Source organism: Talpa europaea (assembly GCF_964194135.1).
Source record: "Talpa europaea genome assembly, chromosome: 7".
In the NCBI taxonomy this organism is placed as follows: Eukaryota; Metazoa; Chordata; class Mammalia; order Eulipotyphla; family Talpidae; genus Talpa; species Talpa europaea.
Window position 1 is genome coordinate 124,903,936 of NC_140074.1, and position 12,405 is coordinate 124,916,340.

General features: G+C 47.2%; 1 protein-coding gene across 1 annotated transcript; it reads left to right on the plus strand.

Moving 5' to 3' along the window:
• Nucleotides 1-1,156: 1,156 nt before the first annotated feature.
• Nucleotides 1,157-6,032, plus strand: TACO1 (translational activator of cytochrome c oxidase I; the record flags this gene model as incomplete). Its single annotated transcript, XM_084239121.1, has 5 exons — nucleotides 1,157-1,418; nucleotides 3,074-3,180; nucleotides 4,675-4,802; nucleotides 5,301-5,478; nucleotides 5,832-6,032. 5 exons carry the CDS (start codon nucleotides 1,157-1,159, stop codon nucleotides 6,030-6,032), a joined length of 876 nt encoding a protein of 291 aa, XP_084095247.1.
• Nucleotides 6,033-12,405: the final 6,373 nt, after the last annotated feature.

The window sequence follows — 12,405 nt, forward strand, 5'->3', positions numbered from 1 at the left end:
CTAACCAGGAGACAGTAAAGGAATTCCTAGCAGAGGAGCAAAGAGGTAATAACATAATATAAAATCTATGCCCATGTACTCTATATCCATTATCCCATTTAATCTTCACAAGGCCATTCTACAGGTAAGGAAACTGAAATGCAGGAAAATAAAGAAATTTGCCCAAGGTTACACTAGGTTGTGGAACAAGTAAAGCTTGAACCCACCCATTCTAGTTGGAGAGGCCACACAATTACAAGTTCATACTCTTAACGCACCAAGTCCTTTGGACTTACTTTCACCAGCATGGGGAGCTACTGGAAAGCTTTTCAGCAGATGCCACTTTATTTCTTTACTCTAAATGGCCTCCTTTTTCTCTTTGGGACAGTGGAGAAGGAAACTTGCCTCCAAAGGCTTTTCTAATCATCCTCCCTCTCCCGAGCCCTCATTTCTTTCATTTATAGGTTCTTAATGAGTATGATCGCCACTGTTTATGTAAGTGGTTACCTCAAAGCTCCAAGTGCTTATTTTGTGTTTTCAACCTTCCTATATAGGTAAAGTAGTAGGAGCATCCTTATTTACAGATAAGGAAGTTCAGCGGCATGGAATGACAGGGCAAATCACAACTCTGGGTGTTCGATTCTTTACCTGTAAAACGAAGAGATTTTATTGCATATGTCTTTGCAACAACATCACATCATTCTGGACCTGCTCAGAGTTGGGAAGCAATTCGGAAGGAAAATCAGCTTCATAACTCAGATTTGTCTCTACTAGATCACTGTAGGAAATAAAGTCCGTTGCTCCCAGGGAATCGGGCGGGCTAGAGCGACGCATCGCCTCACTTCATCTCTGGGCCGGCTCCCGGCGCCAGCGAGAACATAGGGAGTACGTGCGGCGGCGGAACGGATGTTGCGGGCAGTGGGGATACATTTTTGGACGGACCGGAAAAAGAAAGTGTTCCTCGCCAATTAGGGTCCGGCTGCCGGCTGCCGGCTGCCGGCTGCAGCCCGGACGGTACGGCGTTGTTAGCGTTTGAGTAGCTCGGGGTCTGGGCCGGAGACTTTGGATCTCCAGATACTGGTGGAACCGACCACAGGCTCCGGACTTGCTTGTATTGGCGGCGAACGGGACGGGCTGACCTTGGTGCCGCTCTTGACCTTGGACAGAGTCGAAGCGGATGGCGCCTGGGGCTGCTGTAAGCTTGAGCCGGGCCGCTGCCCCATGCTTTCGGGCGCGCGGCCTCGTGGCCCGGGTGGCTCTGTGGCGCTTCCACCTACCCTCCCAGTCAGAGGTCCGGGGCCGGACGATGCATCTCACCGCGGCGGTCCCCGCCGGGCACAACAAGTGGTCCAAAGTCCGGCACATCAAGGGTCCCAAGGATACTGAAAGGAGTCGCATCTTTTCCAAGCTTTGTTTGAGCATCCGCCTAGCAGTTAAAGGTAAGAATTTGACGGCCACCCCTCGCTGGTGGCCGCTGCCCTTTCTGTGCCCAAGGCCTCGTTTGCCTTGCGGAGTTGAACCACGGCTCACCCCAATTCTAGTCCGTTAATTTTCTTCTCCTTCCCCAATTCCCACCGTCGCCCACTTCAAGCTGGTTGAACATTCAGCATCTGGAAAAGTGAGTAGGGACATCCAAAACAGCTTGTCAGGGAGATGTTCTTAGATAAAAGTAACTTCATCCTCAAGACCGTAGCAGGGACATTGAGTAAAGCTGTTACTTGCCCAAGGCCTCAGTTTGCTTCAGCATAGTTTCCTGAGACGTTTTCTTGGAAAGTAGGTTTGCACCCTGGGTTTTTTTTTTAATATTTATTTTTTAATATTTATGCATACAAGAGCTAGTGTACAGGCCAGAGATGCGGCTGGTGAGAGGGTTCACCAGAGACAGAGTGGGAAACAGAATAGGCAGACCGACCAAAATACACTGCCGAGGGGAGCAGCTGGTGAGACAGGAGAGGTCTGCTTCGCTATGTGGGTTTCTCTCTGTCCCGCCGGGGATCGAACTCGTGCTGCAGAGGCTCCCGGATCGCTTCATAGTGCGGTGCTTAACTTACCCTTGCGCCACGAGGGAGGCCTTAAAGATTTATTTATTGATGCATACAAGAACTGGGGTGTAAGCCAGAGGTGCGAGGGGTGAGAGGATTCACCAGAGGGAGTGGGGAACAGAACAGGCAGAGCTGCTGAAGTACACTGCTGAGGGGAGCAGTGGGCAAGGCAGGAGAGGTCTGCCATGCCATGTGGGTATCTTCCTGGCTGGCCAGGAATAGAACTGGTGCTGCAGAGGCTGCAGACAGCTTCACGGTGCTGCGCTCAACTAGCTGCGCCACTGGGAAGGCCCTGCACCCTGTTTTCTCTGTTGTGTAGCCACAATAAAAGGATTTATTAATTTATTTTTTGCATTTAATGTCAGACTGTAGGAGTGGAGAAAGTCATGTAAAAAGCACGGGCTTTTGAGTCGGAAAGATGTGGCTTTTGTTACTAACTGTATTACCTTGAGCAAATATCTTAACTTTGCTTAGTTTCAGTTTCCTTATCTGTAAAACATACTTTTCTAGGAATAGTGCTCACCTTGAGATAGTTTCTGGTGCATCCCTAGAATTCATGCCTGATGTTTGTCTTTGCTCCCGTTTTCTTCTCAATTCTTGATACTGAGTTTGACAATACTGAGTGTTTGTTATATGCCAGGCATTGGTAATACAAAAATAATGAGATATCGCGCTCCTTTCAGAGGCAGCCTAATTGCGATGTCATATGAGCATTTTGATAATTATCCATAAAATAGTGGAGTCAGAGCAAGGGGTGTTAATAAACCCAGGAGATATTGGTACCATCTATATCCCGTATCTCTTCCTCTGATAATAGTGATGGTTGCCGAAAGCTAGAAAGAGATCCATCCTTAAAGACAGTGAATTAGAACTTCTTTCTCAAAATACTTTTCCATATCCCACTTAGACACTGGATAAAATGCTCTAAATCATCCAGAGTTAAGTGGTGACCTGCCACATTTTTAGCTGGTGGGGGTGGTAGTGGAAACACACTTTTCCTCCCATGCGATAAGACATGTCTTTACTCACTCTTTTCTCTCTATCTCACTCAGAAGGAGGCCCCAACCCTGAGCTCAACACCAATCTGGCTAACATCTTAGAGGTGTGTCGCAGCAAGCAGATGCCCAAGTCAACGATTGAGGCATCACTGAAAATGGAGGTGTGTCCTCAGTTTGACATGCTTCTTATTGATCACAGGCGTAACAGGGTCCATGTCTGGAAGGCCACCAAACACTCCTTAAATTATCAGAGAAGTGTAGCAATGTGGTTGACAACCTCAACCCAAAGCCTTTGGGTGGCTCTCTGTCTTGGCCATCAGAAATAGGGTAGATAGGCCACGTTTAGAACCACACAGCCTAGGGTTTCTTGGCTGACTTGTGAGATGAGGTAGAAAGAAGGGGCACTGTATGGGGAAAGCCCTGACCTTAAATTGAGGAAGGATCTGTCTTTCTTTTTCATATATTTTTGCCCTGAAGGAGAAAAGCCAGTAGAGAGAATGTATAGTAGATAGTGATGATGGGAGAGGTAAAGCTTGAGAGCCCAGGAGTTGAAATTGTCTTAAATCCCAGGTGAGGGGATACCTCTATCTCTGGGACAAGCGGGAAGGACCTGAGGAAGTGATAATCATCTTAATAGACAGTAGTTATTGAGTGCTTCCTCCAGGGCAGATACTCATAAGAACTCTGTATGCATTGTCTCACTGAATTCTCAAAGCAACCTTAAGTGGAAATTGAGGCACAGAAAGAGTAGACAACTTGACCAACTCACACAGAAAATAACAGACTTGAAAACAGACAGACTCCAGAACCTGTGCTCTAACCATTGTACATACTGCCTTTATGTAGATAGCAGATAAGGTAGAGGATTTGCTCCCAGCTGGTGGTCCTTTAGATGCTGGGTGGATAAGGTAGAGGATTTTTGCCCCCAGCTGGTCATCCTTTATTTCCTTTGTGAAAAGAGGAAGGAAGTCATCAGTGAGAGTTCCTGGGAAGACAGCAGCGTAGATCAGCCAGATGGGCAAGCGATGTAGTACAGGTGGTGTGTGAAGTCCACTTGAGATTGGTCATTTTGTCTGATTATTTGAGTTTTTGAAGCCATGTTGTTTTCAGTGGTTCTTCGGCACAGGTCTGTGATTTCCCACAGCAGTATAGCAGTTCCTCAAAAAACATTTTATATAATGTCATTAATGAGAAAAACAAAATCCCTGCCAACGCTGAGCCAAAGACATGACTCCAGGATCTGTTTTCATTATATGTCATTTTGCTCAAAATCACAATTTCTAATATTGTGAGGACCTTGAGGACATAATGTACTCAGCAATTCAGGGGTGGGAGCTCTGAGAGACTTCACAGGTGGATTTCATGCTGGCTGGGAGGAGGAGAATGAGTCTTGGTGGGTGTCCAGGGAAGATGTGAGATTTGGTCGGGAGGGGAGGAAGACAAAGCTGGGGATGGCTAATGTTCAGGGACCATCTAAGTAAGGGATAGGACGTCTAGTGACCTCGATTAGTTCTAATCACCCTCCTCTCGAGAGTAGGGACAAAACTGAAGACCAGCGAGCCCACCCATGAAGTCAGCTTAGTGGTACCTGTGATTCTGGGCTGGCCTGTGGGAGGGAATTGGGAAACAGGAATATGGACTCGTGTTTGTTGCAGAAAACCAAGGGCGTTTATTTGCTATATGAGGGTCGAGGCCCTGGCGGCTCTTCTCTGCTCATCGAGGCGTTATCTAACAGTGGCTCCAAGTGCCATTCGGACATCAGACATATCCTGAACAAGAACGGGTAGGTGTGTGTCTGGGGGAGTGGAAGGGGACCGAGCCTTTAGGTTCCAGTTCTGTGCCAGGAAAGTACATACTGTTTCAAGATTTATGCACAACTTAACCAAATCATTTAATGAATGAGATCATTTAAGCCCCTTTAATGTGTTCTGTACAGCCAGCTCCAAAAGACTTATACATTGGGTGTAGAAGGGGCTCATCACCCCAACGGTAGCTCTATAATGTCCAGGTCTTAAGATGCACCAGCAGGAATGGAAACTTACTGGCACTGGAAGTGATGAGCAAAGTCTCTGCATCCTCCAAATTCCCAGAAAAACAGAGGATGGGATATGTTCAGATTATTCCCTTGCTCAGTGGTAGCTGCATCTTCTCCTTCAGGAGAAGAGCGGCTTCGTGTCTGTGTATATTTCATAGACTGGGTGGAAAAGAGACGGTTAGCCAGTGCCACGTGGAGGCAGAACATCCAATGTCTTCCACTCTAGCCCATTTCTTTTCCTGCCAGTGGCATGATGGCTGAAGGTGCACGCCACTCCTTTGACAAAAAGGGGGTGGTTGTGGTTGGAGTGGAGGACAGAGAGAAGAAAGCTGTGAACCTAGAGCGTGCCCTGGAGCTGGCGATCGAAGCAGGAGCTGAGGATGTCAAAGAAACTGAAGATGAAGAGGAAAATAACATTTTTAAAGTGAGTATGACATTTTAGTGTTCGGTGGACTTCCAAGAGGGCCTCAGTAGACCTGTTAAGGCACACCTTGGGTTCTTCCCTGTGCCCACTTGGTACCATGCTCTAAGACCTGGGTGATGCAAAGACTTCACATATTGCACAAACATTTATGAAGTGAATGCTGCCTAGAGCTTACTCTGCGGAGGACCACGAGGAGGACCACGAGGACTCGGAACATTGAACTGTGTCTGCCAGTGAAGAGCTTAAGCTCCGTGATACCCAATACTTGTGCCATTCAGGACTTTTCAAAGTTCTGTCTGGCTTTGCCCTGTTCCTTCCTCGCTTCTCACCTCCTTACTTTGCTTTCTCCCTAGTTTATTTGTGATGTGTCTTCACTGCATCAAGTGAGGAAGAAGCTGGACTCCCTGGGCTTGTGTTCTGTGTCCAGTGCGCTAGAGTTCATCCCCAACACAAAGGTGCAGCTGGCTGACACCGACCTGGAACAGGCCTCCCATCTCATCCAGGCTCTCAGCAACCACGAGGACGTGATCCAGGTCTATGACAACATCGAGTAACCAGGCCAGACTGCCCCCAGGCTCCTTCCTAAGCAACGGGCTGCACATCTGGAACACAGGCTTCTACAAGGTCCACTGACACTGAAGCAGATGGGCGGCCTAGCCGGTTAGGAGGCGTCAGACCAAGGAATCCTCACACCTCTGGGGCCTCTGTCACACTCTGAACTCAGGAAGTTGGCCCATGTAGGTGTGATGGGTGCCCTGAGGCCCATTTCAAAAAACTGCTCTTAAATGACAGATTGATCTGGGTTGCTGCACTGCTGTTGTTTGGCTCTTGGTTTTTCTTGGGTGTGCTTCCAGCTCTTGGGACCTTCTTGACTTCCTTTCAGATCTGTAAACTTATGACCAGTACACTCCCAGGCCTGATGTTTATTTTTTCATTGACCATAGAAATGCCAACTATTATGTGGTCTAATGACTAGTCTAAACTTGTCATTCATTCGTGCAACCAATATTTATTTAACACCTGCTGTGTACCAGAAACACTACTTATCAAGAGCACAAGCTGTTCAGTCGGTGCCATCTAAGACCCGGGACCCAGAGGGAAGACTCAAGACTACATACTACTGGAGCTGTCCCAGGGCAGCATGTCTGCTTGTGTACTTGTTCTCTTCATATGGTCCCTGTGCCCTTCTTCTGCCAGACTTATGGCTCTAGCCCAGTAGAAAATCCCATGCCAGGGATAAAGGACTCCTAGGTCCTGCTTTTCCCAGGCCCTGAGATTGGTCTGTGCGTTCTAAGATGATTGGGCAGACCTGTGAGTAGATTAGGCTGCTCTCAGAATAGGCTGTACAAAGGCTGGTTTCAAAAGCTGCTTGGTTCCCAGAACACCTAACCATAGCTCCTTTTTCTTTCCTCCTGCCAAAAAGGAGTCACTGGGGACTGGAGAGAAAATAAGAGCAGAAGGAGGGATGAATCAGAAGCCTGGCAGGTGGTAAAGAGGGTGATCCTTATTGCCTTCTGCTAAGAGTCACTTCTGGATTTAGAGAGGCCAGAAGTGCCAGCCACCTGTGCTGGAGCCCATCAAGCATGTTGAGCCTGGAGTGCCTTTTTGATTCCTGTTCATTTCCTACTTACAAGTTATTTAAGCCAATTCTGAGTTCAAGTAATTTTTCTGACAGAATCTCAGATAAATGAGAATGAAAAAGAACTAAAACGAAATCGGCTATCAATGATTACTTCTAGAAAAAACAAATTCTACAGTGACTTCAATAGCTGGAGAGCAAGGACTGGGGGAGAGGAAAACCAATGAAATAATCCATGATTATTTCAAATAATATGCCAATATATATATATTTCGTTCCATAATTGTACTTCCTGGGATTTTTTAGTTTTTATAGGAGCTAACATCTGAATAGCACATCATGAAAACAGGGCAACTTAAAGTTTAAATGCTTCTTCACAATTTATAAGATACTTTCATGTGTTGTTTACTTGATTTTCACAACAGACCTTTAAAATAGGCCAAGAGTTGAGCGCTGGGTTGCGAAGCTGCCTGCGGCGCCGGTTCGATCCCCGGCTGCTCCCCGGCCACTGGAGGAGGATCCCACATGGTGCGCAGACCTCTCCTGCCACCCGCTGCTCCCCTCAGCAGTGTACTTCAGTCCTTCTGCCTGCTCTGCTCCCCACTCTGGCTCTGGTGAATTCTCTCACCCTCCCGCGCTTCTGACTGTACCCAGTGCATGTATAAACAAAACAAACAAACAAATATAATAAATAAATAAATAAAAACATGCCTCTATAAAAAAAAAAAACTATTTAAAAAAAAACCATTTAAAATAGGCCAAGAATTTTGTGCACAAATGATCTCGTACCAAGCAGGTAAGAACACTGCTAATATTCTATCTTGTAATGACAGACTAAGTATGTTTTGTAAATGTTTAATATAAATTAATTTGGAGGATTCTTGACCAAGAAGTCTGTAGTGGGGGAGCCCACACTAGTAGGGGACTTGACTTCTGAGGTGAATTCTAGTCTGGTAGGGTATGTTTTTACTCATTCCAGTGGATCAGTGTTCATACATCAAGGCCTACTAGCTGGCTCTGCCCTGACCCCTAGTGGTGTCCTGCAGTCTTTCCTGCAGCTAATGAAACCTTTGGGTCTTTACCTCTCCATCTGGTAAGGAGACCCTGAGCTCCTAGATTAAATAGTTAAATTACTTTTTTACATAGTAGTTACTTAGAAGGCATATGAGTTATTCTGCAACTAAAAATTATTTTTCAAAGAACATTTTATGTCAGAAAATATTTACAATGTTAAGTGGAAATCAGATGTAGAACTGCTTACTATAATTCAAATTTTGAAATATATGTTACAAATATATATATATATATATATATATACATGATCCTCTATATATATCTCTATAGATATGTGTATATGAATTTTATGAAAGGGACTAGGAGGAAGTATATCAGAACATCAAAACTAGCTATCTCTGGATGGTCTTGTAACTGAGTTTTCTCTAATCATGTATCTCTAATTATGTAATCTTTTCTCAGGAGAAACCTTTATGTATTTATTTTTTTAAAGAAAACTAGTCATACTTTTTGTCCAACTAGGGAGAGAGCCTATGAAAGGCCAGGAGTCAGGTGTACCTTAAAGTCAAAAGAATTGAATCTGGTCATTGCTTGCCTTTGCCTTGTCTTTGGTCAGCATGTATGCAACACAGAATCATTCAGGACCTTGAAGATGGCTTGAGCTTACTTCTGAGTGTCCTTTTGGTGGACAGAACCTCTGACAGGTTCTGTCCATAGCCTTGACTCTTACAAGACGCACTCATGTGGTATGTTGCCGCCTCCCCTCTGGCCCAGGCCACAGCTGAATCAAACAGAAGCAGCGAAGGCTCTGCCTCCAGCCAACTATGGAAATTCAACTGTGTTCTTGAGTGCCTTTTTTTTTTTTTTTTTCCTTTTTGCTCTCTCTGAAATTTATAACAGAGGAATCAGTAAAACTTTCAAACTCTGAGAGCCTAACTCCTAGACTTTTATTTGGATCTCTAAGGCCTCCTCTGGAGATAATTTATGTGGAGAAAGACAAGAGCCCATAGATCTGGCTAAAGAGTGCCATGTAGTACCCTTGTCCTGGTGGAAACTACTTGCTCTGTTCCATGCCTGGACAGTAAATAGAGTGTTTACGTTCTCCTCTTTTTTAGCTTTTGTCTATGACAAAAGATGTAACATTTATTGTCTTTTAAAAAGACAAATCTAAGAGAAATAAGTCCCACCTAATCTTATCTCCCCAGATACAAACATCTCAACAATCTCCTCTTTATTATTCTACTCATTGGAATCAATTTGCTGAAAAACAAATTCCAACTCTCACAGTTGCTAACAGCCGTGGATAACTTAACCTCTTTGCACAGGTTTCTTATCTGTAAAATGAAAATAATAATACATATTTCATAGGTCTGTTTGAGAAATAGACTTAAATCAGTGCCTGGCTATAGTAAGCGTTCAATAAATGATGGCCTTTTCCCTAATAAATACGAATGAGCATTTTTAAAAACTGAAATGTGATCACCCTATACACTTCTGCCTTCTATGTTCTTTTTCACTTCATGATATATCTTGCACACCTTTTGTATTAGTATGGAGAAATCAGCTTCATTCTTTTTAGTAGCTGTGTAGTATTTTATTGTATTGGTTAATGTGCCATAATTTGTGTAACTAGTCTTTTATCAATGGATATTTGGATTATCTTAGAAAATATGATGCAATGAATAATCTTTATCTTTGCTCATTTGCAAAATATTCTTTAGAATAAATTTACGGAAGTGGAAATGAAAGGCAATTTTTGCATTAGCAATTAATATCAGTTACATAAAACATTTTGGTTGTAAAAATCTCAGTGGTATACTTTATTCCTTGACTGAGCAGATAAACCAGTTGAACTGGTAATCTGCATATAGTCCACTTTACCTCTGAACTAAAGGAGTTTTCATCAAATCAGATGATAGATTTGTTGGTTTTTTTTTTTTAATACCAAATTCATTGAGCTATCCCTAAGAGCATTGGTTCATTTATATTTATAAAACACGGTGTTCTGTGGGGATGCAGAATGATGGAGGGGAGAAAGTCAAGAGTTGACACTGGCGCAGAGACCAGAATGAAATTAAATGAATTAAGCATGGGAATGCCTCAGAGGAGAGCATTCCCTGAGAAATGGCAAGTGCAATGGTCCTGAGCTTGGTATTTTCAAAGTATGGTATTCAGACTGCCAGTGTGACTTGAGGACAGTGATTGAGGGTGAGAGTAGCAGAGATTGGTTCTTAAAGGGGGAACAAAAATCTTAGATAGACTCAACCCTACCTGACAAAATCTTATTCCTTAGTACTTAGTTTCTATCCTTAAGGAGAATTCGAGTAATTAAAATGTTCTCCTTGAAGGGTAATGAAAAACCAGTTGAAAACACTGACTTAGTGCGAGAACATGGCCTTGGATGTCAGATCTGGAATGATCCTGGCTCTGCCACTTGTGCTCATAGCTGACCTCTCTTTCGTCGTTGCTTAAGTGCCAATAGCACTACCTACCTCAGAGTTACTAGAAAGATTACTATGAGAAGATGTTCCTGGCATATAGTAAATAACTCATAAATATTAATTTTCTTTGCCTTTTTCTCAACCTCCCTTTCCCAGAAAAGTGAGCTAATAGTCAAGGAACTATAATAAGCTGGGTAGGCATTCAGTCACGTGGAAAACTTACTGATCTAAAAACTTGTTGAGAAAAAAATTAACAGGACAAGGGACCTGGCTAGGTATGGGGGTGGGGTGAGGGGTATGTGGTCGTAAAGAAAGAGGGGAGTCTAAAATAATTCTTAAAAAGATTTGCCACTCAAGGCAAAGCCACCACTAACAGTTCTTAGTTCCCAGTTGAAAATGACATCTGAGGAAGTTTCTGGCGACTATTACTGGAACAGGGACCAGAGAGAGGGAGCCCATATTAATTGTGATGTACTTGCAATCCGAAGATCTGGAGGGTTCTGAAATAAGCAGCCAGAACAATTGTTTTGGAACAATGTGCAGTGGCAGGGGAAAACAATAAAACGTAAGCCCGCTGCACAAGAATTTGAAGCCATTTTCGTCAAACATGGTAAATCCGGATAGGAAAAAGATAAAATTACCTCTGCGGCGGCATTTCCCCCTCCCCCACTTTGTCTACACGGAGTTTGTTGCTTTCATAACCAGGGAGAAAGAGAAAAGGACCCCCCCCCCCCCTTCCCCAGAACCTCTCTGACTTTGCACTTGCTGGTTCTGGCCCTGGCCGGCAGCGGGACTCCCAGATTTAAGGACCCACATTCCGGCACCCCCGCAGCCTCTCTCCCAGGTTCCGAGGAGGAGCCTAGGCCGGAGGTTGTGGCCGAGAAGTTTGAGCCCCAGCAAAAGGGGGCACCGGGGGGGCCGCCCTCGTCGGGGCCGGCGGGGATGCCGCGGCAGCAGCGGTCACACGCCCGGAGGAGGCCGGAGCCGGGGCCTTCCCCGCTCACAGCGCGCCGCGCGTGGACAAGGGCGGGGCGGGGCGCCTTCGGGTCCGCCAGCACCGCTCAGGGCCGGAGGGCGGAGGCCGGGGGACCCCCCCAGCCCCGGGGCGGCCGGCGGGAAGGGCGCCAGCCCGCGCGCCCGCGGAGCCCCGGTGACGGACGGGAGGCGGGGCTGTGGGCGGGGCCCCGCGCCTCTCGGGGAGAGGGGGCGGGCGGCCCGCTGGGGCTGCGCCGAGGCCAGTGCTCCGAGCCTTGCGCCTGATTGGCCGGCGGCGTAGTGAACCGAGCGCCGCTTCGATGATTGGCAGGCGGTCGACGGCCCTCGCCAGCCGCCTGGTGAGAGCAGGCGGGACTGGGTCGCCGTGTGTCGCCGGTGATTAGCTGGCGGCTGCGTGAGGGTGTCGGGGTGAGAGTGCGGGGAGGGGCGGCGGGGGCGGCCGGCTTCCTCCTCGTTATTGGCCGGTGAAGTGAGTGGGGGCGGGCAGAAGGGCCGGCGGCCGCCTGGGATTGGCGGGCGCTGGCGTGAGTGACGGCCCAGGGGGCGAGCTGCGCGACCAGGGGTTTGTTTTTCGGAGCGTTCCTGAGGTAGAGAACGGTGGCCGGACGGAGCGACTTCGCGGCTGAGGGACGGGCGGGCCGAGCGGCGCCGCCGAGGCCGGGCTGGGCCGAGCCGAGGAGCGCCAGGGATGTAGCGGTCACCCTGCCCATGCCACAGCGCCCGGCCGCGGGCGGAGCCGGAGCCGGAGCCTGGGGAGGCGGCGGGGGCCCCGAGCGCCGCCCGCGCCCCCCGCGCGGAGCCAGGCCCGCCGCCGTCCCCGCCGCGCGGGCCCCCGGCATGCAGCCCCGTCTGCGGAGGTGACGCGCGGGCCCGAGCCGCCGCGCCGCCGTCGCCACC